This window comes from Bufo bufo, chromosome 1 (genome assembly GCF_905171765.1).
Source record: "Bufo bufo chromosome 1, aBufBuf1.1, whole genome shotgun sequence".
Classification (NCBI taxonomy): Eukaryota; Metazoa; Chordata; class Amphibia; order Anura; family Bufonidae; genus Bufo; species Bufo bufo.
The window spans coordinates 644,275,899-644,300,985 of record NC_053389.1 but is presented as its reverse complement, the minus strand read 5'-3'; the positions used below and the strand labels follow the sequence as shown (position 1 = coordinate 644,300,985).

Below are 25,087 nucleotides of genomic sequence, written 5' to 3'. Positions count from 1 at the left end.
TCACCCATATTACCTATATTTCCTCCCACTATTAGGAACCTCCTCCTTCCAAACGTCGGAACGTGCTGCGTCACAACAGGAAGTGACGAGGGTAGTGAAAGTTCCCGGGTAGGGAAAAAATTTGGCTCTTAAAAGAAATTTCAATCGCGGTTTTGTTGATATTTGGCTCAGTTGACTAAAACGTTTGCCCACCACTGCCCTAGACAGCTCTGCAAGTGGTGGCAACCAGTCCTGCTCACATTCTAGGAAATATTTCCCGGAAAACCCCTTTAAGCTCCCCAATACCTCCCCACCATTATGATTCATGGCCCCAGCATCCAACCAGGAAACCGCTAGAGCAGGCGTAGGGAGCCTCCTGCACTCCAGCTGTTGTGAAACTACAAAACCCAGCATGCATACTTACTCTTCTCTTCTCCGAACTCCCATAAAAATGAATGGAGCATGCTGGGAATTGTAGTTTCAAAGCAGCTGGAGTGCCGAAGGTTGCTGACCCCTGTGCTAGAGCATTCATGGAATACTAAAGCAAAGAACAAGAAATCTCTTATAATTACCTTTATTGACCCAGATATTCCTGTTTGTGAATTCCAGAGAAGCCTTAATAGGATCAGCCATGAACATCAACAGCTATCCGAAAGGTTAAAAGATGAATCTTATCAGAAAGAACAACTAAGAAACCTGAAAAATGAAATGGAGAGTGAACGCTGGCAGCTGGACAAGACCATTGAGCGATTACAGAAAGAGGTGTGTGCTGGTGTTTGACTGGTTAAAAAAAGGGTGTTGGCACTTAGTACTGTAGAGGCAATACAGAAGTTACACAAAATATACAGTGCAATTCTTCTGACATTTTGTAGTTTGGACAGTACCGTACTGACCTAAGAAATCAGAATGTCAGAAGACCAGAGGCTGTAGACTGAACAAAGATAAAAAAAAACAACTCTGATGATCCATCTGATGTTTAATCTGGAAAGTTTTAGGATCCAGCATTTCATTGGGGTCCACTGATCCCAGACTAAGTGCATAATATGCTATGCTATTTTATATTTTTTCCTTTGCTAACTCAGCGTGTTGTCCTGTGTATATGCTAAACACAGTTGATTGATGCCCTGCTTGTAGATGTTTTCAGGCACCTGGGTAAGGGTGCATTGAATGTTCGGCATATGAACTGGGAAAACTCTGCCATATATGTCAAGCATATCCACAGGCCTCCATTCACCCTGAGGAGGTTAAAAGTGATCTAAATATGCTATTAAATGCAGAGGCATCCAGAAAAAATCCATACCACACACTATACTTTTATGTTTTACATGGGGCCTATAGGCATATGTCGGAGTTATATGTTGGAAAATCCTCGTATACTTCTGATGTACGTGCAAAGTATGACTTAAACACAAAGATATTTTTCTATGATCTTTAAGTCACAAACAGTCAGCGAGTTTGATGTGTTTTTCTGGATTTGACTGTCTCTGCTAGTTCTAATAAAATATAAAAATATGGGAAAACAACCCTATAAAACCTGGCTGATTTCATCCATGTTGGAAGGTATGCGGTTGTAAATTGATCTTAAATGACTATATACCATTTTATGTTTAGTAGTATAATAATGTTAATAATTAATCCTACAAGAAGCACTAAACCTGTTTCATTAGGTTCTTCCATTGGTGTCCTGTGATTATACATGGAATAATAAAACTCACAGCATCAATGTTCAACATAACCCATTTTGATTAGTGAGTAGTGGTAAAAGACACTTTGTTAATGGGAGAACCACAGGTAAACATTTTGTAACACTGGTGGTCCATGCCCGCCGACATTTCCTGCTCCCAGCAGGCATGTCCTTCAGAACGCTCACCTCTCTTCTCGCTTTGTTGCTTTTTGTCTGTGGTCCTTCTTTGTGTCTGTAGGGCACGTTCACATCCCCTGGCTCTTAAAGCGCCAGCACACGCTCATCCTAATCTGCTCCAGTTTACAGCTATCCTTTGCAGGGTATGTAAGGCACTTGGCCTTCCCCTGTGGGAGATTGCCTGACCGAAAAGGTTGTACATTTACAAAAATAAATAAATAAAATGATACAGCAAACACATACATATGCCTTGAAAAAGTATTCATTCCCCTTGAACTTTTCCACATTCTTTTTACAGAAACTTAAATGAATTTTATTGGGATTTTAAGTGATAGACCAACACAAAGTAGCAAGTACGTTTTAAGTGAAAATAAAATAAAACATGGTTTTCAAATTTTTTTATAAATAAAAATCTGAAAAGTATGGCATGCATTTGTATTCAGTTCCCTGTACTCTGATACCCCTAAATAAAATCCAGTGTGACCAATTGCCTTCAGAAGTCACCTAATTAGTAAATCGAGTCAACCTTTATGTGTAGTTTATTCTCAGTATAACTACAGCTGTTCTGTGAAGGCCTCAGAGGTTTGTTAGAGAACATTAGTGATCAAACAGCATCGTGAAAACCAAGGAAAACGCCAGACAGGTCAGGGATAAAGTTGTGGAGAAGTGTAAAGCAGGGTTAGGATGTAAAAAAATATCCCAAGCTCTGAACATATCACAGAGCACTGTTCTATTCATCATCCGAAAAAGGAAGGAGTATGTCACAACTGCAAATCTACCAAGACATGGCATCCACCTAAACTGACAGCTCAGCAAGGAGAACACTAATTAGAGAAGCAGCCAAGAGGCCCATGGAGGAGCTGCAGTGATCCACAGCTCAGGTGAAAGAATCTGTCCACAGGACAACTATTAGTCGTGTGCTCCACAAATCTGGACTTTATGGAAAAGTTTGAAAGCAAGCCATGAGAAGTTCCATTTGCCTTTTGACATGTAGAGGACACAGTAAACGTGGAAGAAGGTGTTCTGGTCAGTTGAACGTTTTTTTGCCTAAATGCAAAACGCTTTGTATGACAGAAAACACTGCATATTACCCTGAACACATCGTCCTCACCGTGAAACATGGTGGTGGTGGCAGCATCATGCTCTGGGGATGCTTTTCTTCAGCAGGGGCAAGGAAGCTGGTCAGATTTGATGGGAAGATGGATGGAGCTATATACAGGGCAATCCTGGAGGCTGCAAAAGACTTGTGACTGGAGCAGAGGTTCACCTTCCAGCAGGACAATGACTCTATTCCATTATAGCTCTGGCTGTATGTTTAGTTTAGATCAAAACATATTCATGTGTTAGACTGGCCCAGTCAAAGTCCAGACCTAAATCCCATTTTTAATCTGTGACAAGACTTGAGAATTGCTGTTCACAGACGCTCTCCATCCAATCTGACTGAGCTTGAGCTATTTTGCAAACAAGAATGGGCAAACATTTCAGCCTCTAGATACCCCAAAAGACTTGTAGCTGTAATTGCAGAGAAAGGTGGTCCTACAAAGTACTGACTCAGGGGGGCTGAATACAAATTCACAACACACTTTCCAGATTGTTATTTACTAAAAAATTTTGAAAACCATGTACGTATTATTTTCTTTTCACTTCACATATACTTGCTATATTGTGTTGGTCTGTCACATAAAATCGCAATAAAATACATTTAAGTTTGTGGGTGTAACATGAAAACATGTGGAATTGTTCAAAGGGTATGAATACTTAGAAATTTTTGTAGGTATAACCCCAAACTGTTCCACAGGAGGCAGAACTGACAGTTTTGGTATTATCTGGGAATAAACTGCCACATTTTATTGCCGTGGCTTTATACTTTCCTTCATAGTTCAAGGAATTTAATTCTAAGTTTCAGCTTCAAAGAGCCATTCTGCAGCTTCACTGCTCTATTTCTGAACTGTTCATCAAGATGAGTTTTCTTTTGGTTATTCATTAACAATTTGGGTTGTTCCCAAATCCCTGTGAATGGTTTGAACAGAGCACTTTACATTCTATGATCGCTGAGCAGCTCCTGCAACAAATGTCTGATTTAATTTGTGTTCATAGGAAATAAAGGGAAGTGCCATGTACTTCTTATTTTTGTGCGCTTATTATACATTTATGCCAATTTTCTGAGAGGTGTCTTCAAAAGGGCTAGGGTTAATTTCACAGAACCATATGAAGAAGTAAATAGAAAAGGCGGCACTCACCAGTGTGGATAAAAGCGATTCTTGATTCATACATTAAAATCTTCGGCTGGAGCATACGGTTCTTGACACAGGAAAGGTTCGCGGCGACGGCCGTTTCACGCTTCGTCTGGCTACTGACCTCATTGCGCTATCTCACGCAATATATAAGCGTCATTGCATCCGGTCACCTAGGTAACACGGACGCTTCTCTTTTCTCCAATCAGAAGTACAAGCTACATTTAATAGATACAAGCTAGCAAGCTGAATCGGTGAGTTATACCTGGACAGTTTTCAAGTAAACACACTAAGGTCATTCCTGTTATTGAGTCCCAGGGGACCCAGGGCTTCAGCTCTCATTATCCACCTTGCCACCCTTTGCAGGGGTGCACGGTGCCTGTCCCCGCCTCGGGGCATGTACGGCACCTGCTCAATCCCAGCAAAGGAAATGCAACGAGTATTACCACCATGCTTATTTCGGACATGTTCGATGAGTCTAGTGCATCCTTTGCTGGTCTTTAGAGAATTTAAGTGTTCTCTAAACCTTTCAAATAAAGGGCGAATGGTTTTCCCTATATAGAAGGCACCGCACTGGCAAATCACCAAATAGACAACATAATTGCTTTTACACGTGATGAACTGCGCCACAGTGTGTGACACCCCGCCAAAAGACAGGTATTTACTCTGGCTGTTGTAACTGCAAAAAGAGCAGTTGCTGCATTTATGATTACCCACAGGTCTATTGGATGATAACCAGTTGTCTGCCTTCTTGCTTCGGAATCTGCTCCTCACTACTTTGTCCTTAATGGTGTGGCATTTCTTAAAAGCTATAAGTGGTCTATAGTCTGTTATCTCTCCCAGCCCCAGCTGCCGGACTATACTTAAATGTGAATACGAATCTCTCCCTTTTGTCTTGGACTCGTCTCTTTTCCCTATATAACAATTCCTGCTGAGTGAATGACCCTGCTTTCTTTTTTGCTGTCTCTATGTCCTTTTCTCTGTATCCCCTATAAAGTAGTCTGCCTTTTAAGTCTTCAGATTGCCTGTTATATGTTATTTATACGCTTTAGGCCTCATGCACACGGCCGTTGTTTTGGTCCGCATCCATTGCTCCGTTCAGTGTCCCTGCAAAAAAAATATAACATGTCCTATTCTTGTCCGCGCTTTGCGGACAAGAATAGGCATTTATATTAAAGGCTGTACGGGCCGTTCCGCAAATTACAGCCACCATCCGTGATTTGCGGACAGCAAAACACACCACGGTTGTGTGCATGAAGCCTTAACCGTATGAATTGACCATAGAGTATAGATCTTTAATTATACAGAACGTCTTGCTCATGTAAGTCAGGTCACTGCAGTGAGATGAAGAATGGCAGCATTTAGCAAATCTGGTCTGCTAAATAGTACTTTGTATGCAGCCACAGAAAATGTCCTCGTTAAACATTAACAAAGCAGTAACATGGACATGTAGCTCTAACCTTCAGAAGAATCGTCATCGTTCTCAACTGTTTCTCGGCAGTGGAGAACTGTAACAATTAGCACTTCACATTACCCATTATTACATGGAGCATGCATGGTTTTCTTATGGCTGTGTCTGTTCCCCCCTTTTTTTTTATTTTTATATAAAGTTCTTCTTTGGAGTCACCTTAAAGTGAGTCCATCAGCAGTTTTGAAACTGCTGACAGCCCTAGGTTGGGGTTCAGACAGTTGGTTAAACCTACCATACCATGCTTTTTACTAGCACTATTGTGTGCAGCACTTTGTCCGAAAGGCTCTCTGCAGTGAATTGCTTCACAAACCCCCCTGATGACTGATGGCCGTAGAGGTCTCTTGGTTGAGCGCTACAGTTGTCAAACAGAGCAGTAGACAGGAGTTGACGAGCAGCTCTACACGGAGAACCAAGGGCACTTCTAAGTGGGGGAATTGCCTGCCTGTGGGGCACTGCTGATGAACTTGGCCCATTCACACTCTGTACAAAAAAAAATGTTCTTTTTTTTTTTTTAAACACTTTTGTTGTCTTTATTGTCAGAGGCTCAGAGCTGTGGGTGTTTTGCCACATTTGTTGTGCCCCATTTTCTGTCGATGCATAGTGCCAGCATTCAGTACCATTCCAACTGAGACTGTCACCATTCATCAGTCTCTGTCCAAAATAGGGCTTGCCAATTTCAAAGGAAGTCATTTAACGTAATCTTTTAGTATATCTTTGGATGAAATGGGAGTATGATTGCTTGCATATTTTTATCCATGGTTGGATTGGAACCCAGGACCCCATTGTTGCAAGACAACATTGCTAACCACTTGGCAGTTCTGCTCCGTGCACCAGTATCATTAAAGGGTTTCTACCACTTCGTTTTCACCTAATTAGCTTTCAGACCCTAGCGATCCGCTAGTGTCTGCTCTACCAAACCATCCTAATATAACAGCTTATTGTGCTGCCGTTTCGCTAAAAAACGAACTTATATTGATATGCTAATGAGCCTCTAGGTGCTATGGGGGCGTCATTAGCACCTAGAGGCTCGGTCTACCTTCACAAACTGCCGCCGCCCAGCGCGTCCCTCCAGCCCGCCCATCTCCTCCGGAATGCGATCCTCCCCGTGCGCGTCTGTATTCGGCGCATGCGCAGTGAATGTCTGACCACTTCCCTGCTCAGACATCTCCACTGCGCCGATGACGTCATAGTGCTCCGAGGAACAGGCGCAGTGGAGATGTCTGTGTGCAGAAAGCGGTCAGACATTCACTGCGCATGCGCCGAATACATACGCGCACGGCGCATGCGCGAAATTCGTCCGCTGGCTCACAGGGAGGATCGCATTCCAGAGGAGATGGGCGGGCTGGAGGGACGCGCTGGGCGGCGGCAGTTTGTGAAGGTAGACCGAGCCTCTAGGTGCTAATGACGCCCCCATAGCACCTAGAGGCTCATTAGCATATCAATATAAGTTCGTTTTTTAGCGAAACGGCAGCACAATAAGCTGTTATATTAGGATGGTTTGGTAGAGCAGACACTAGCGGATCGCTAGTGTCTGACAGCTAAATATGTAAAAACGAAGTGGTAGAAACCCTTTTAAATCTACTATTTTAAATAGTAAATCACTTTTATGATGCACACGTTTCAGGTTCTCAATCAGTCTAGCCAGCAGAGTGCATGACTGACTGCAGGCTATCATGGTCTCTTGTTGGAGACTGCATTGAAATTCCTTATTTACCCCAGCGCTGCAGATTATATATTCTGTCTAACCCATGTTCTCAGATAAATCCTGTGAGATAGTATCTGATAACATTGGTACAGCTACCTATATCCCTTGGGAGATTTCACACTGTTAGGTCTCATGCACACGGACTTTTTTTTTGCGATCCGCAAAACGGATTTCCGTTGTTCCGTGACCGTTTTTTCGTCCGTGGGTCTGCCTTGATTTTTGGAGGATCCACGGACATGAAAAAAAAGTCGTTTTGGTGTCCGCCTGGCCGTGCGGAGCCAAACGGATCCGTCCTGACTTACAATGCAAGTCAATGGGGACGGATCCGTTTGACGTTGACACAATATGGTGCAATTGCAAACGGATCCGTCCCCATTGACTTTCAATGTAAAGTCAGGAGTCCCTATTATACCATCGGATCGGAGTTTTCTCCAATCCGATGGTATATTTTAACTTGAAGCGTCCCCATCACCATGGGAACGCCTCTATGTTAGAATATACCATCGGATTTGAGTTAGATCGTGAAACTCAGATCCGACAGTATATTCTAACACAGAGGCGTTCCCATGGTGATGGGGACGCTTCAGGTTAGAATATACTAAAAGAACTGTGTACATGACTGACCCCTGCTGCCTGGCAGGTGCTGCCAGGCAGCAGGGGGCAGACCCCCCCTCCCTCCCCCCCTGTATTTAACTTATTGGTGGCCAGTGCGGCCGGCCCCCCCTCCCTCCCTCCCTCCCTTGTATTTAACACATCAGTGGCCAGTGCGGCCGGCCCCCCCTCCCTCCCTTGTATTTAACACATTGGTGGCCAGTGCGCCCGCCCCCCCCCCCCCCTCCCACCCCCCCATCATTGGTGGCAGCGGAGAGTTCCGATCGGAGTCCCAGTTTAATCGCTGGGACTCTGATCGGTAACCATGGCAACCAGGACGCTACTGCAGTCCTGGCTGCCATGGTTACTTAGCAATTTTAGAAGCATTATACTTACCTGCGATGTCTGTGACCGGCCGGGCGCTCCTCCTACTGGTAAGTGAAAGGTCTGTGCTATAAGCAATGCGCCGCACAGACCTTTCACTTACCAGTACAAGGAGCGCCCGGCCGGTCACAGACATCGCAGGTAAGTATAATGCTTCTAAAATTGCTAAGTAACCATGGCAGCCAGGACTGCAGTAGCGTCTTGGCTGCCATGGTAACCGATCGGAGCCCCAGCGATTAAACTAGGACTCCGATCGGAACTCTCCGCTGCCACCAATGATGGGGGGGGAGGGAGGAGGGGCCGGGCGCACTGGCCACCAATGTGTTAAATACAAGGCAGGGAGGGAGGGGGGGCCGGCCGCACTGGCCACCAATGAGTTAAATACAAGGGGAGGGAGGGGGGGCCGCACTGGCCACCAATGAGTTAAATACAGGGGGGGGGGGCTACACAGTTCTTTTAGTATATTCTAACCTGAAGCGTCCCCATCACCATGGGAACGCCTCTGTGTTAGAATATACTGTCGGATCTGAGTTTTCACGAAGTGTGTGAAAGTAGCCTACGGACAAGGATGACGGACGCGGATGGCAATCTTGTGTGCATCCGTGTTTTTTCACGGACCCATTGACTTGAATGGGTCCGTGAACCGTTGTCAGTCAAAAAAATAGGACAGGTCATATTTTTTTGACTGACAGGAAACACAGATCACGGATGCGGCTGCAAAACGGTGCATTTTCCGATTTTTCCACGGACCCATTGAAAGTCAATGGGTCCGCAAAAAAAACGGAACAACGGCCGCGGATGCACACAACGGTCGTGTGCATGAGGCCTTAGATGGTGAAGAATAAAAAAATGTTTTAACATTTTTGGCTAGAATTTTTTGTTCTTTTAAATCTCATTAATAAAATACGTATCTCTTTTTACTATGAGATTCAGTAAAACACGGTGGGGAGACATCGCAAGGGGAATTTCTTTGTCAGTTTGGCAATAGTTTCCGTTGATGCAATCTGTGCCGGATTTATCTAATGTCACACAGTGTTTGATATATTTGGTGCATCTTTAAGTCTTAACACTACTGTTATGATATGTTACTCTACTTTCTATGCCACCCCTTTACTGGACTACATTTTTTTTAAGTTGCACTTTTATAAATCTGCCTGAAATCAACAGGCTAACCATGTCCACTTTTCCACCCAGTTTCAAAACTGGAGTTACTAGTGTAAAAATGGAAATAAGCCCAAAAAAGTCAAAGCCCTATTTTGTTAATTTTTGAAGCCAGAATTCTAGAGTGCAGGATAAATTCCCCTAGTCTTTCTATCCTAAACTTCTAGTAGGAATGTAATGTCCCAGATTGAAGAAGTTGCATAATCATCTGTTTCCTGCGGACATATTTTCCCATTATTACTCATTAAGTAATGTGTTGGTTCTGTTTAATTCCAGAATGAACTAGTCTGTAGCCACTGGAGTCCATAGCTTTACTGGAATGTGTACCAATATCAGGAATAAATCCAGCATGGTTGTTAATCATTATGTCGGAGTTCAGCAGGCAGTTCCACTGCTTGTTTTGACATAGTCTACTCGGTCATGAGCTCTAAAGTTATTTGGATCACAGACCTCCTAACTAGCTGCAGAATTCACTTTCAGTTTGTCAAGGTGATTAGCAATGGGAGTTCGTTAAAGGGCTAGACGCATCTAAATGGATGTGTATGTGCAATTAAAGCGTGTTTACACAGCCGCATTTGTCGTCTATGTTCTTTATATCTCATTTGGCAAAAGAACCATGGGTCCCTTTAGGAACCATTTGCTTTGTCCTGCTGTGAAGTCCTTCCATTTTTGGCAAAATAGAAGGAGAACTGATGCTCTGCAAAAAAACAAAGTTCAAAAGCAATGTGTGCAATATGGATATTGACCCTAAACTTCTGTTTATACTGCATCTGCTATGTATGCCTGGCATATACACCAGGATAGGGTTGAACAATTGTATACTTTAGCTACAAAAGGATACTTTTGTAAGTCTGGTCCAAAATAGGTTATAGATACATTTTAGGGATCGACCGATATTGATTTTTTAGGGCCGATACCGATACCGATAATTTGTCAACTTTCAGGCCGATAGCCGATAATTTATACCGATATTCTGGGTATTTTTATTTTTGAGGAAAAAAATAAATTTCCTACACAAATCTGCTGAAAATTAATGTTTATTGTTAACGTGTATTATTATTTTATTTTTTTTGTAAATCTTTTTCATTTATACTTAATATTTTTGTGTTTTATTTTTTTTACTAACTTTTAGCCCCCTTAGGGACTAGAACCCTTGTCCCATTCACCCTGATAGATCTCTATCAGAGTGAATAGGATCTCGCACTCTCCCTGCTGCCCTGTGCTCTGTGCACACAGCAGCATGGAGCTGACTATGGCAGCCAGGGCTTCAATAGCGTCCTGGCTGTCATGGTAACCGATCGGAGCCCCAGGCTTACACTGCTGGGGCTCCCATCGGAGGAGCAGGGGAGAGGGGATCCTGTGGCCACTGCCACCAATGATTAGAACTGGGGGGGGGGGGGGGGGGGGCCTCTCTTTCACATACAGGAGGCGGGAGCTGGCTGCAGAATCACATAGCCGGCTCCCGACCTCTATGAGCGGTAGCTGCGATCCGCGGCACCTAAGAGGTTAACTACCGCGGACCGGAGCTGCCGTTCATAGAGGTCGGGAGCCGGCTATGTGATTCTGCAGCCAGCTCCCGCCTCCTGTATTTGAATTAATGAAAGACTCATCTTCATTGGTGGCGCAGCGGCCACAGCCCCTCCCCTCCTCTTGTCTTCCGTCCTGTCATTGGAGGCAGCGGCAGCAGCATCACAGGGGGAGGAGACACTGCTTCCTTCTCCCCTGTGCTGCGGAGGGAACACAGAACGCGCTGAGAGCAGCGCGTTCTGTGTTCCCAATACGTTATCGGTATATCGGCAAAATAGATGCCGATACCGATAACGTTCAAAATCCTCAATATCGGCCGATAATATCGGCCAAACCGATAATCGGTCGATCCCTAATACATTTGATCCTTAAAGTCTCCGGTCCGTTTGGTTTCACTCCTCTGTGGGGGAACGGGGCGCTGGAGGAGTTCTTCAAAATTACAGATTTTGGTTACTGGACACGAAATGGCATCTATATGGTGTCTCACCTTTTTTTTTTTTTTACTTAGGTCGCTTTAAATCACTTTCGGAACTCGGATTTAATCATTGTTCACCATTAGATGTATTTATGTATGCACGTTTGAAACACTTATTTGAAGCCTCTAGGAATAGGGGTCGTATTTTCCCACAAGAGAATATATTTTTTGATTACTGTTACGCCCAGAAGGATGAGAAGGTGAAAATATCTAGATTATATTCTAAACTCCGAATGGCACTGGCAACTGTAACGCCTTTTAAAAGCCCAAGTAAATGGGAGCAAGAGTTGAATTGCCCTCCTCTAAATTGGTCTACTATTTACAGGAACGTGAGAAGGGCGACAGTTTCCAGTGCACATAGACTAATTCAATTCAAGATCCTCCATAGGTTGTATTATACGCCCCAAATTCAAGGAAAATTTCCCCAAAATAGGGGCCGGGACTGCTGCTGCCCCAAATGTGGATATGTTAATGCGAACTATGTCCACTTGCTTTGGAGTTGCAATAAAATAAGAAAATATTGGGATGAGGTTTTCTTTGCTCTACAAAAAGAATCTTCAATGAATTATAACCCGGGGATCTTGATAGTGATTTTAGGAGATTATGGTTCAGAAACAGAAGTCCCCCCCCAGGTTAGACGGATTTGGATGAGAGGCTTGATGGTGGCGAAAGCTATATTGCTGAAGTACTGGGGCTCTGCCTCCCAGCCCTCTTCAAGGGAGTGGGAACTATACCTTCAACAAATTAAAATTTATGAGGATATGGAAAGGAAGCGGAGAGCAGCACGCAGAGCCACGTCGATATTTCTAATGTATTTACTGTTTTGTTGTATTTGTAAGAATTGAGGGGAACGACAGCCAATGGGGGGGGGGGGGGGATATAAGGATATGTATGATTGTTATACTATATATACTGATTTGTTTTAAATTGGTCTATGTATTAACTTTACGTATTTTCAAAATAAAAATATAAAGAATTTAAAAAAAAAAATAGATACATTTGTTGTATGTACCATTCAAACATATCAAGCATGGTGTGTATGTGAGGTTAGGTTCACATATGCGTTCAGAAATCTGGTAACCTGGTCTGCCGTATTTCACCGTATCCAGCATAGTGGAATACTGCCTTTCATCTCCAGATCCATATTGACTATAATGGTATCCAGCCACATTCTGTAAAAATGCAAAAAGTTGTACATGCTGGACTTTTTGTCTGTCCAAAAGCCAGCATTTGTGCCGGAAAGTGGCTGGATCCCATTATAGTCAATGGTGTCATATAGTGTCCGGTCGTGTTCATCAAGGAGGATCCGCTGGTGGAGTAGCCTACACGATGTAAGAACGCTGATGTGAACATAGGGTAATAAGCCAGAATTTATAATTAAGGCTATAACCCGTATAGCTTTATTTAATTAAAAAAAATATATATAATTATGCTATCTCATACTTGCAAAGTTTATGGTATCCATCAAGTCATGGATCATGTAAAAGCAGGACCCTTGACATAAGCATGCACAGAGCCTTACATTTATAGTGTATGACTTGTAAGAATAAATGGTTTATATTGTCGGAGATAACATTTTATATTCTTTTTACTTCTAGGTATCAGAGCATGTTGAGTTTTCACGGACGTCCACAGTGGAGCTTCAGAAGCAGTTTGATGACTATAAAGAAAAAAATCGTAGAGACAATGGTGAAATGCAAAGACAGCTAAAAGATAAAATCCTGGAGTTGGAGAGGTGCAACCAGACAATTAGAAAACTACAAGAGGAGGTAGGTTAGGGTCACCTTTGTCACACTGACTATACCTATTTGACACTATGCTTCGGTTCTCTGTGCCCCTCTTTACCAGTTGTAGTTTCCCATTTTGCTTTGTCTCACACAATATTCACTTCAATATTTTAAAGGGTATTCCCATCTCTGATTGTATATCACTAGGATATGCCATAAATGTCAGATAGGTGCAGGTCTCACCTCTTCCCCAAAGTGAATAGGGACCCCACTGCTGTGGAAGTTTTGAAAATAACATTGGCCCTGCTATTTCTAGCAGTCCCATAGCAGAGAACGGAGCATTGGACACATTTGTGCAGTGCACTCTCTATTCATCACCGTTGGACTTCCGAAAATAGCCAAGCTTTCCCGCTTGACTACTTTCGGACTTCCCATAACAGTGAATTGAGAGACATTTTCTCTTTCGGAGGACCCATTCTGGAGATGGGAGTGGGTCCTAAAAGTGGGACCTGCACCTTTCTGGCATGGATGACATATCCTAGCGATATGCCATTAATGTCTGACATGAAAATATGAAAATGGGAACAACACTGATGCATTCAGCTGCCAAGTGCACGTGTAACAGGTCAGCCAGTGTCATAGGTACAAATCTGCTGATAGATGTCCTTGTTTGGTATTTTAAATCATTACCTCAGTGATGCTCCGCTTCTGCTGTTTGTCTGCTGCTTCCATCTCTGCTCCTCTCCATTTGATGGTCTCAGGCTTCACACACAGGAAATGGCTTGGACTGCCCGCTCATCCAATCACTGGCTACAGTGGAGACTTTCCTCAGCCAGTGATTGCCTGAGCAGGCAGTCCAAACCATTTCTTGCATGTTGAGCCTAAGACCAGGAAGAGAGAGTGGAGCACAGCAGCAGCCGAACAGAAGCAGCGTCATCAGCGAGGTGTGTAATGATTTTTTTTTTTTTATCTGACCATTTTTAATTGAAATTATTTACCCTGGAAATACCCCTTTGGTAAGAAATGATTTCTTGACCTTATCTCATCCAATTATGACTGCAGTATGAAGAGATTCTAATGACGTGTTCCCATTGGTTTATTTTCAAATGTTATCAGGGAAACCTAGTAAGTGTGGCTGTAGATTCTGCTTTTAATCCACACAAGAACTGAAAATGAGAACATTGCATCATACAGAAATCGGAAGGGAATATCCTGCTCTTATCAGTCATATTTGTTATCTACATTTATATTTGCATATTGGATAATTACATAATTGGATGCCTCAGATTTTTCAGTAATCTGAGGTACAGCCTAACTACATGTTGGGGACACACATTTGATATGGTTGGAAAGCTTCTGTGAGAGTACAGCATTCCCTTTCTGCCTCCTGGATGAACAAACTACTATTTTTGTTGCTTATTTTATTTTATACTTGAAATGTGGCCCTTCACTACCCTGGGAACACCAATGTAACTAATATTATCTCTGGAGCAGGATTGTGTCAAGGAAAATCACTGTATGTATGTTATACTTCACTTAGATCAGACATTTGGAAGAAAATTTACAAGACCACCAGAGAGCTCATGATGAGTCGCTGACCAAGAACCATCTCCTACAACAGACTATTAAAGATCTTCAGTATGAACTGGATGCCAAAAACCATATGAAAGATGATCGTTTAAAACAAGTGAAGTCAATGGAGGTATTATCTTTATCTGATGCATATACGGTAAAACTGTTTCAATAAAAAAAATATAAACACGGAGGTGTGGACCATATAGTACTCATGGGAATGAGACTGCAATGTCTCAAGGATTTGCCATATTATTTGATCAGTTAACCTTATCTGCTTCTGCAGAATCCACATAAGACCGTATTTACACAGTTGTAACACCACCCCTGTCCCCTATCAGTGTGTGTGTGTGTGTGTGTGTGTGTGGGGAATAAGCCACTAGTGGACACCTCTGGCAGTGGCTTATCTGAGAACAAAGCATTGGACATGTTAAAATCCAACACGCTCAACATCGGTTTTTGGAGAAGAGTTGGTACACCACAATATACAACAGATGGTTGACTGAACATGCCAATTTTGGCATAATTTCATCTTTTCGTTTTGGGCTCCTTTAGATTACTTTAGAACATGTGGGTCTCAGTGTGGCATCTATAGGAGCCCTAGACACAGGATGAAATGGCCACCAGTTGTGTCCTGATTTGGCACAGCAGGCACCTAGCCATCACAGACCTGCTTCCATCATAAATACTATTTTTGCTAAAATGCGGCAGATAGAAGCAGTAATAGACCTCTGTAGCCTTCTTTCCAGGGTGTCCTGATGTCTCTTCCAGCCAGACACCCGACCTGTTCCTGCTTAGTTGCAGGATCATAGATTTCAAGCAATGGCCCATGCACTGTTAATTTCAGGCTAGCAATAGGGTAGGCCATCGGTATCACATTGATATATGCCTAGTACCTCAATTAACCATCTGATTGAAGTGCCATATACCCTTCATTTTTTACCAGACACAGCTTTGGTAGTGGCTGTGCCTGGTGTTGCATCTCAGTCCTGAAATACAAGGCGTAGCCACTACCAAAAGTATGGGGCTTTGTCTGGTAAACAATTGAGGGGACTTGCATTGGTCTCCCACCAGTCAGATTTTTAGGATGGGTCATGATTTTAAGATAGGTCATCAGTATTTCAGTCCTGGAAGACCTCTTTTTGTAAGGTTTACTAACACTAATACATTTGGAAAGCTTCTTGTAATATACATCACTTAAAGTGTACCTAAACTTATGAATAAAGTTTATTAAAATCTACTGTAAATGCCCTAACATGAGGTGCTGATATTGCATGGAAAACAACAATATAAATAAATGAAGTATATTCGGAAAATTAATTTTGGGGCATTTACAATAGGTTTCAATAAACTTTATTTATAAGTTTAGGTACACTTTAAGAAATAAACAAATACAGTTAATAAAATAATAATTATAATATACCTCAAGAAGGCTGGAGGTAATCCTGCCTTCAGACCATTGCACCCAAGATATTTACTTGTTCGTAGTATGAAAAGTGAAACCAATCCTGGTAATAGAAACTATTCTGTCAGTCTTTCATTCATACTTTATAATTGACTTAAAAAAAGACAAACTGGCAATTGTTCTTTTCCCCTCACCTGCAGGTCAGGCACCCACTCCCTATCAGATCAAATGGTAAATTTGTATACATTCACATAGCAGAGTACCTGATAGATCATCAAGTCACTCGACACGTCGGCAACAATTTTTGTTAATGATTGTGTTCATTCCTCTATGGATCAGTGTTCTGGAGCTCACTATACAGATCTGCTTTGTTATTTTAGGACAAGCTATCCCAGTTAGAGTTGGAACTCGATGAAGAGAAGAACAATTCAGACTTGTTGCTGGAAAGGATAACTCGATGCAGAGAACAGGTTTGTCTTTTTGAAATGTGCACCAAACTTACATTGCAGCTGCCTTTTAAATTCTTAAAGGTGTTGATCACTAAGACAACACTTTTCCATATGCCCTGTTAGTATGTTAGTATTCATAAAGACAGAGCACGTAGCTGCTAACAGAGCATGTCTCTCGCTCTGGTGCATCCAGCCTGTCCATGTATTACATGAGAACAACCATTTATTTGAAAGTCTGCCATAATGCCTGGCTGATATCTAACTGCTGGGGTGCTTCATTTGTAAAAGGAGTTGTCTTTATGAGACAACCCCTTTAGTAATCTATTTAGTGAAAAGTGAAAAAAAAAAGTTTCCCCTTTACAACTACAATGTTAAAGGGACCCCTACCAATCTAGAGCATGAAGGGGCTGCAGCACTGTGTTAGTGCTGTAGCTTTTTCACAGGCTTCCCGGCTACCTGCACATCTGAGAAGTGCTGCAGTCCTGGAAAAAACTGTGAAAGGGGATATCCCATAACGGTGAATGGAGAGCTCTTTTCTCAACACAACAAAGGTGTATTACAGTAATACAACAAATCATGTTAAAGGGGTTATCCGGAATTTTGATATTGATGTTCTATCTTCAGGATGAGTCATTAATATCAGATTGGTGGGGCCTCGTGCTTAGACCTCTTCCTAGGCTAGTGGCCTCACCGTACATTGGTCACGTGGCCTAGATGCAACTCAGTCCTATTCAAGTGAATGGGCCTAAGCTGCAATACCGAGCACAGCCGCTATACACTGTATGGCGCTGTGCTTGGTAAGCTGTTAGGAGGCTGCAGCATTCACCGGAGCTTCGAAGAGTGCAGTAGCCTCTTCTAACAGCTGATCGGTGAAGGTGCCGGGAGTTGGTCCCCCCGCCAAGGATAGGCCATCAGTATCAAATTCATTGAGAACCCCTTTGAAGTGACCATCCTGGCTCAGCTGGTGTCAAAATAACGTGTGCTAGATCTGGATTTTTGTTTCATAAACCATACCTGATTTCATGTACTGGGAGTGTTAAATTACGTTATGACACAACAGTCCTCACTACTGTCAAGTATTTTTTATAGTGACATGCAGGCATCCTACCAAAATGTTCACATTCTTGTAGACTGAGAAACAATACCGGCATATGTTGGTGCTACCCCCCAAACGCACTAGCTGCTAAAATATTTTGAGCAATGCTTCCGATAAAGGCAAAAAAGATCAAAAAACAAGTTATTGCAATATAGTGTACTTTAACATTGTGGGTCTTTGAATGTGGGCTTACATAAAGAGTATAAATTGTGTTTTATTGGAAGTTAGGTTTCCAAAAGCAAATGTTTAGCGTCTTAATTACAAGCCTTGTCCTACAGCTCAGTATTTCTTACAGGAGAAACTCCAAAGGGACTACAAAAAAGCTCCAAAATGGAGCTGTAGGGACCCCATAACAGGAAAGGAGTTAATTGTAAAACGTCTACAAAGTAAAGGGGGGTGGGGAAATATAAATGAGAACCTTCTGGCTATGGATTTCTTCCCTGAAACCGTGGGAGAGCGCAGCGTTTCTATGGTTACTGTGTAAATATGGCAGGGTAAAGTTACAGTGGCTTTGCTATTCAATTTTTGTTTTCCTCTTGTGAGCAGCATTCCCGATCGGTTTCCCAACACCTGTTCCTCTCCGTGCTCCAGGTGTATGAAGCAGGCCATTGACATGTAGAAATGAGCTCTCTGTTCTCTGACATTGCAGTGATTTTCTCTTTAGTATTGCTCCTTCCTTGGAGTCATCTGTCTGGAGAACAAGAATGGGCACCTCATTACTGTAACTGCTGGCTCGCCCCCTCAGTGTGGGCTTACACGACCCACTATTTATGAGAACGGAGATTACAGAGCGGTTTAAAAAGACATGAAGGGCATGTTTGAAAAAAATCTGTGCTTGTTGTAAACTCCCAATGTCTGAAATAGGTAGAAGTAACCTCCTTAAAATGATACTTCTGCCGAAACTTATGTATGTCTTACATAACCTTCCTGTTTGGATCCCACAACGGATGTTTTTTAGAATACAAGTTTTGTTCAGAAGTTTGATTTGGCGCAAAAAAAGGGCCAGGATTCGGTAGGATACTCTACAAAGAGGGAAATATTCAGGGGGTCTCTCTCTATTCCTAATCTATGGTTATATTTTATTTCCTCTCAGCTGCAGCAATTGAGGGGTTGGGGGAGGACCCCTGGGGACAACGCATCTGCGAGGCTGATAGTCCACATTATAGAAAATTAATCCCCTACAGCTTTTCTAGAACATAGTGGTCTCTCTGATAAGTTGGCGGGATACCCTGCACTTAATTTGTAAGGTTTGGCATAAATGTCGTGACTTGCTGTCTATATGGGGCTTCACCCAGGTCACTCCTCTATGGAGAAATCCCCAGTTGCCTGAAATGTTTCGCCTAGAGGGGTTCTCCCCATGGGAACAGAAGGGTGTGGTGTTCCTGTATCAACTGCAAAGAGATGGTGTGTTTTAAATCTTTTGAACAATTCAGGAATGAGTTTGCCCTTCCTCATACAGCCTTTTTCCAATTTTTGCAATTAAGACATGCATTCCAGTTACAGGCAAAATCTATGTCGCTTACATGTAGAAATGTCCCATTGCTGCAACACCTGTGGCTCCTCGAGTGGACCAATATCGTCCATATACAGGAATCTGTTTATGAAGTCTGTGAGGCATGACTCCTTGGTGGTCGAACAAAAATGGGAGGGGGAGGTTGGTTATATATCAGAGGATCAATGGAAAGCCGTACTGGCACTAACACCTCAGTTATCAGTCTGCGAGGGCCAGCATATGTCCCAATTACTTCGTGTTCACAGTGTATACCAGACTTCATCCTTTCTGTTCAAGATCGGGGTTAGGAATGATGCTTCCTGCCCTAGATGTGGGGAGAGTCCTGCATCCCTGATGCACATGTTCTGGGAGTGTACAGAGCTTCAGAATTTCTGGACAGGCGCGCTAACCTGTATTAAAGATGCTGATCACATTGTGGTCCCGCCTGGTCCTAGGACGTGTGTGTTGGGACTGCTGGACATATACATATACAAATCGCAATTCGCGTCTGGGGGTGCAGCGTTTGCTCTTTCAGGACAGGAAGTTAATTGCTAAATACTGGCTTAGACCCCAGCCCCCTTCTAGGGTTGAATTTTTGAACAGAATGGATGAGATTCTTCATCTGGAAAAAGGAGTATATATTAAAAGGCAGTGTTTGGCCAAGTTCACAAAAATCTGGGACAAGTGGGTATCTTATAGGAGCAATGCGGCATAGTTTGGCTTATGATTGCCTTGGCTGTGATGGGAGGAGTGGCCTCGGAGCTGCGCGTGGTTTCTGAGTTTGCACATACGAGACCGGGATAGGGAATGAGAACTATGGTGGGTGATCTGGGGCGGAAGAGTTGAGAGACAATGGAATTTTTATCATGGAAAGTGAAGGGGCTAAGACCTTATCTAGGGTGACAGTTCTATCTTCTTCAAGGAAGGATCGCTACCGTCTCTGATCCGAAACATATAGACTGGACTGTAACTGGCTTTTATCTGCACTGAAAAATAAAGGTAACATTTTAACCGAGCTGGACCTTTTTTCTCTTTTTACTCAAGTAACGCTGTGGTTCTTGGCGCGGTCCGTGCTTGGTGTGACAGGGTTTGGGCACACCTATACTCTCTCTTTGCCTATCTTCTTCAACGTGCTGACACACCCTACCTATACAAGTGTTATAGTACCCGTCTCATTGCTGGGAGGTGGGCTGTGGGGGGCAGTTTATTTTATTGTGTTACATCTGAAAGGGTACATTTTTGTTTCTTTTGCTTTCACTATTGAAATATGGATGTCAATTATGGAAAAAGTCTTGATAATTTTCTGAATGTCAAACTTGATTGTCTATACTCATCCCTTTTTTTTTTCTTTTTTTTTCTGTATCTTGAATACTTGTTTAATAAAAAATATCTGATTTAAAAAAAAGACACGAAGGGATGGATCCAGGCTCCCGATATCAATAATTGAGTAGAAATGAAATTGTGCAGTTTCATTAACAAGACGATGATAACCAGCTGTTCTTAATACCGTGTCTAGCATAAACAAGGGCTCTGCTTATTAAATCCATGCCGTTTCTCAGAGGGGCATTATAGCTCATTGAAAATACTTTGTTTTCACTATTCACCAAAGCCAGCTGTGATAACTTCTGCTGAAATCTACAATGTTTGTTGTTCCACTGAGGGTGAAAATAATGCATTCAAAATGAACAGATTTGCAGCCAGAGGAACCTGCTACTCTGCTAGCCCCAATTATCACCGGCACTAAAATTCCCTCGTCTCCAGAAATTATAATGCTTTAAACAAATGTAGGAGCGTTAAATAACGGCATCCATGTGTGAGAGAACCTCGGCTTTTTACGTTGGTTTTAATAGCTCTTATTTGTTCCCAAAAAATGTTCGCAAAACCTTTTCTTTCTAAAAACTTGAGCATTAGCTTGCTATAAGCCAGCACGTTTTGTCTTATACTGTAGGAATACAGCACCTAGAATAGCATGCAGGTGACTTGTATTGAATGTACAGCGTATAGGAAATGCATTACAGCGTACCTGTCATGTCACGTGTCATATGTATGACTTAGGAATAACACTATGGGGAGGCTTCTCAAGACTGGCATTTTCTACACCAGTCTTTATTTCCACTGGACAGCTGGAGGATGCGCTTAATTCATGATGAGGTGCGGGCACATAAATAAATTCCTAAATCTACCTATTATGACTTGTATGCTGCATTTTTCACCCGTGTTCCTGTCTGTACTAGGGATGAGCATTCCGTGATAATAGATGTCTATGGGCAGCATAACGGATCCGGACGATTTCCGATATGCTGCCCATAGACTTCTATTATGATGGAATGCAAAACGGAATGCCTCTTACAGGCTTCTGTAGTGTATTCCGCCCTAGAATTCTGTTATATTCCGTGATAACGGAATCCATAACGGAATTGCCACAGAACCTAAACGCCTAACCCGAACTTGAAAACATCAAGTTTGCTTATCCCTAGTCTGCAGGCACCATCAGTACATGTCAATTCCCATGCTAGTGGGTGGTGACTAGCTGCTTTGGCAATATGTTTCCCATATACAGCACACATAGAGAAGAGGAGATCCTGCTCCCTTGTCTCTCTGTGGTCCACCTTCAGAAGCAGCAACAGAATGGAGGACATTTATACAGCAGTACTGAGCACTGGGGTGAGATAGAAAACTAACTATAGTCAGCAGCTGCTTCGCTGAGGTGTCTGTGCCTTTTGTCTCTTTCCAACAGCTTACTCCTTCACTTCCCCTCTCCATTGAGTTCTATGGACAGCATGTAACTTGATCTCTCAGAAAGCTGATCATCCATCTGGTCTCTTAAGACTGATTTTAGCAGTTAATGGAAGGTGAGTAACCAGTCCAGGAGGCAGGGAGAAGGGAAGTAGTGGCTGCTAAGTAAGGTGTCTCTTCTCTGATAAGGTAGATTGCACAGTTTTTCATATTCGCTTGTACTATGTAGTTATCGCTTGTACCACTCTCTACAGCGGTACTTTGATTATGCAATGTTTGTTGGAAGTACAGTGACCTTTTAAAAAAAAAAAATGACTACTGGTAGTTTTGCATTGTAATTTTTACATGAGTTGATTTCTTTCACATTATTATATTAGTTGTTTTCTCTTCTAATCATACCTAAAACATTAAAAGGGTTGTCCAAGTTAAAATGAAAAATATTAAAAAGCAGGGAAAGTGTTAAAACAATAAAAGTATTTATACTAACCAGTTCAATACTTCTTTGCTCCAATGTTGCCACTCTGTTCCTCCCTGTGGCTGCAGCTAGGACATCATGTTCATGCTGAGGCTAGTGTTTAGCTTCAGTGGTCATGTGCATTATATGGGTATGTCGCCAATGCAGTCATGTAGACAAAGCCCAGCTGGGAACCCTGTCTCTCCTGGGGGGCAGTCTTCTCTCCACTTTGAGGGGGCCCTTGTTTCCTCCCTCTTTATTAGCATCATCCCTGGCCACCCCCTGCCTCTCGGGCCCCTGGTGCTCCATCTCCCGGGCCCTCCTCTTCTTTAGCCCGGCTTCTGCCCGGGACTAGGCCGCATCTCCCCTGCCCTGTCCTCTGGCCCCTTGGTGCTCTTTTTGCCCCGGTTTTTCCCTTCCTGATCGTCGCTTCTCCCCAGGAGCCCCCCTCGCCTGTTTTTTCCATTCCAGAGGGCCCCTGGTTGTAAAAAAAAGTTGCCATTCGGTCAACCTGAGCCTGTTTGTGCGCAGTGCCTTGCCCCCAGACCCTCTTAGGACGCCCTGACCACCCCTTCTGGGTCGGTTCCTCCTGAATGGGCTGCCTCCCTGTCCCAAGCCATAGGGAACCTTGCCTGACTCTCCCAGTCCATGGTTGAATCACTAGACCGCTTGCCTGCCAAAATTGCAGCTGCCTCAGTCCCTCCCAGGGACTCCTCATCGGAAGGGGAATGTTCCCGTTCAGACACCAGGTCCCGCAAATGACCTCGGCTTGTCACAACCTTGTCCCGCTCATCCTCGGCATCCTCGGGTCACTCCCAGGACATGTCTAAGGCTGGCGACGCATCCTCCCCTGCCACACCTTCCGCCGCCTCGGGGGACACCTCTGACTCTGATTCTGCATCGGAGCAGAGCCCTGCCCTGTCTGTGGCCATGCAGGATCTCATCAGGGCAGTTAAGGATGCTCTCCACGTGCAGGAAAACCCCTCTTTAGCTCAGAAAACCGTATCTTTCCGCTTTCCCAGTGCCCCGCTTTGGTTTTCCCTAACCATGCGGATCTGGATGCACTCCTGGCCAATGAGTGGCGTCATCCGGATAGGCGTCATGATCCCGCCAAGAGCTCGGACGTCCTCTTTCCTTTTTCCGAGGAGTCCATTACTATGTGGTCGGTCCCTCCTCAGGTAGCCCCACAAGTGGCCCGACTTGCTAAGGCTACAACCCTTACTTTGGCCAACGTGGCCTCCTTGTCTCATCCATTGGACAAGAAGATAGGCTCATTGTCCAAGTCTGCATTTGTTGCAGCAGGTTCTGCTATCTGTCCCACCTTTGCTGCGTCATGGGTGGCTAAGGCTTGTGTGGTATGGGCAAAACAGCTTGTTCGGTCCTTACCCCCGGATTCTACTCAGGGGGAGCTCCATCTTCTTGCTTCTCATCTTCTCCAGGCAGCCCGGTACCTTTTGTAAAACTTCCTTGGAATCGGCATGCCGCTCTAGCAGGGCGGCTGTCAACTCTGTGGCCATCCGCCGTACTGTTTGGCTTCGTGCCTGGGCAGCGGATGCCGCCTCCAAAAAATACGCTCATATTTATGTGTCTATTGATTGATTTGTCTATTCTATATGGATTTATACATTGAGTATTGCTCAGGGGTAACATGGTGACTTGTTACTTCGTAACTAGGAAATGTTGTTTGGTTGCTATGGAATCATGTGATCTACCGCCCGCAGATGGGCGTCTGATGTCATTGATTATGTAAATTGTACTGCTATATAAAGATGGAGATTTACTTTTAAATTTATGCTGATGAAACCTGGATATGCTGAAACGCGTCCATGTATTTATTGGATAAAATATGAAATAATAAAACCTTGAAGTTCGCTTACAAAGCACCTGCTGGGATTTATTTCACTGAGCTACAAAGTCAGACACAGCCTACTGAAGAAAGTGGTTCTAGTTTTCGACATCAAAAAGTAAGACTTTTTTTCTAATCTACTACAAGCCCTTTTTACTTTATTTTATCCACTCTTGGTAGTGGCTTAAAAAATGTGATGTGAGAACAAGGGCATAAATTGTTCCTCTCACAGCCACTTTATTAATAGAGGTCGTGTGATTAGAAGCAAGTATAGCAGGGGTGGCTGTTTTGTACAGTGCAATTAGAAGGATCTGAATAGTCATTTACTCTCATTAGAAGTAAAGCCATGTGAGCCCACAGCCCATGTGACCTCATTTCTCTGGAATGTGAGGCCACTGTTCTGTTCCCGTGTCTGAATTCATTAGGAAGGTGGCAGTAATTCCTGAAGTTTATCATGGTTTAAAGTAGATCTGGACTTTGTATTCATGAACTATTATTTGGTTGTTCATAGTGACCCTGTAGGAAATATTATATAGAAAACTTGCATTCCCTGTACATATAGTTTTTAACCTAGTTATTTCTTGTAACCCTTTTATAGACAGTGTGGTTGCACATATTCTTGATTAAACCCTTGTTTACGAGGCAGTAGAGCTATATGGGTGCCTTCACACGCGGCAGATTTTATTGCAGTAATTTCTGCAATTGAAAATCAGTTCCATTCATCTGGGATTGTTTTGGCGGCACACACATGGATTTATGAAAACCCCACTCGGAAGGAACAGATTTTTCAGTCCCAGAAATTTCTGCTGAGACTGGCATCCTTCCACTTCAACTGCAGTGTTGGTCAACAAGGCAGGAGATCTCTGATGGGAGATATGACCCTTTGTTTCTAAGAGAAAGACCACACGTGTTGTATTTTGGT

General features: G+C 43.2%; 1 protein-coding gene across 5 annotated transcripts in view; it reads left to right on the top strand.

Annotated features, from left to right (window-relative positions):
• Positions 1-25,087, top strand: part of CGNL1 (cingulin like 1) — a 175,479-nt gene that overhangs the window by 133,975 nt on the left and 16,417 nt on the right. For all 5 annotated transcript variants that reach the window (XM_040413897.1, XM_040413895.1, XM_040413896.1 and 2 more), the window contains exons 11-14: positions 589-741; positions 12,987-13,157; positions 14,656-14,817; positions 16,473-16,562. In XM_040413897.1, coding sequence (XP_040269831.1) covers positions 589-741; positions 12,987-13,157; positions 14,656-14,817; positions 16,473-16,562 — 576 coding nt within the window. The remainder of the gene's footprint in view (positions 1-588; positions 742-12,986; positions 13,158-14,655; positions 14,818-16,472; positions 16,563-25,087) is intronic.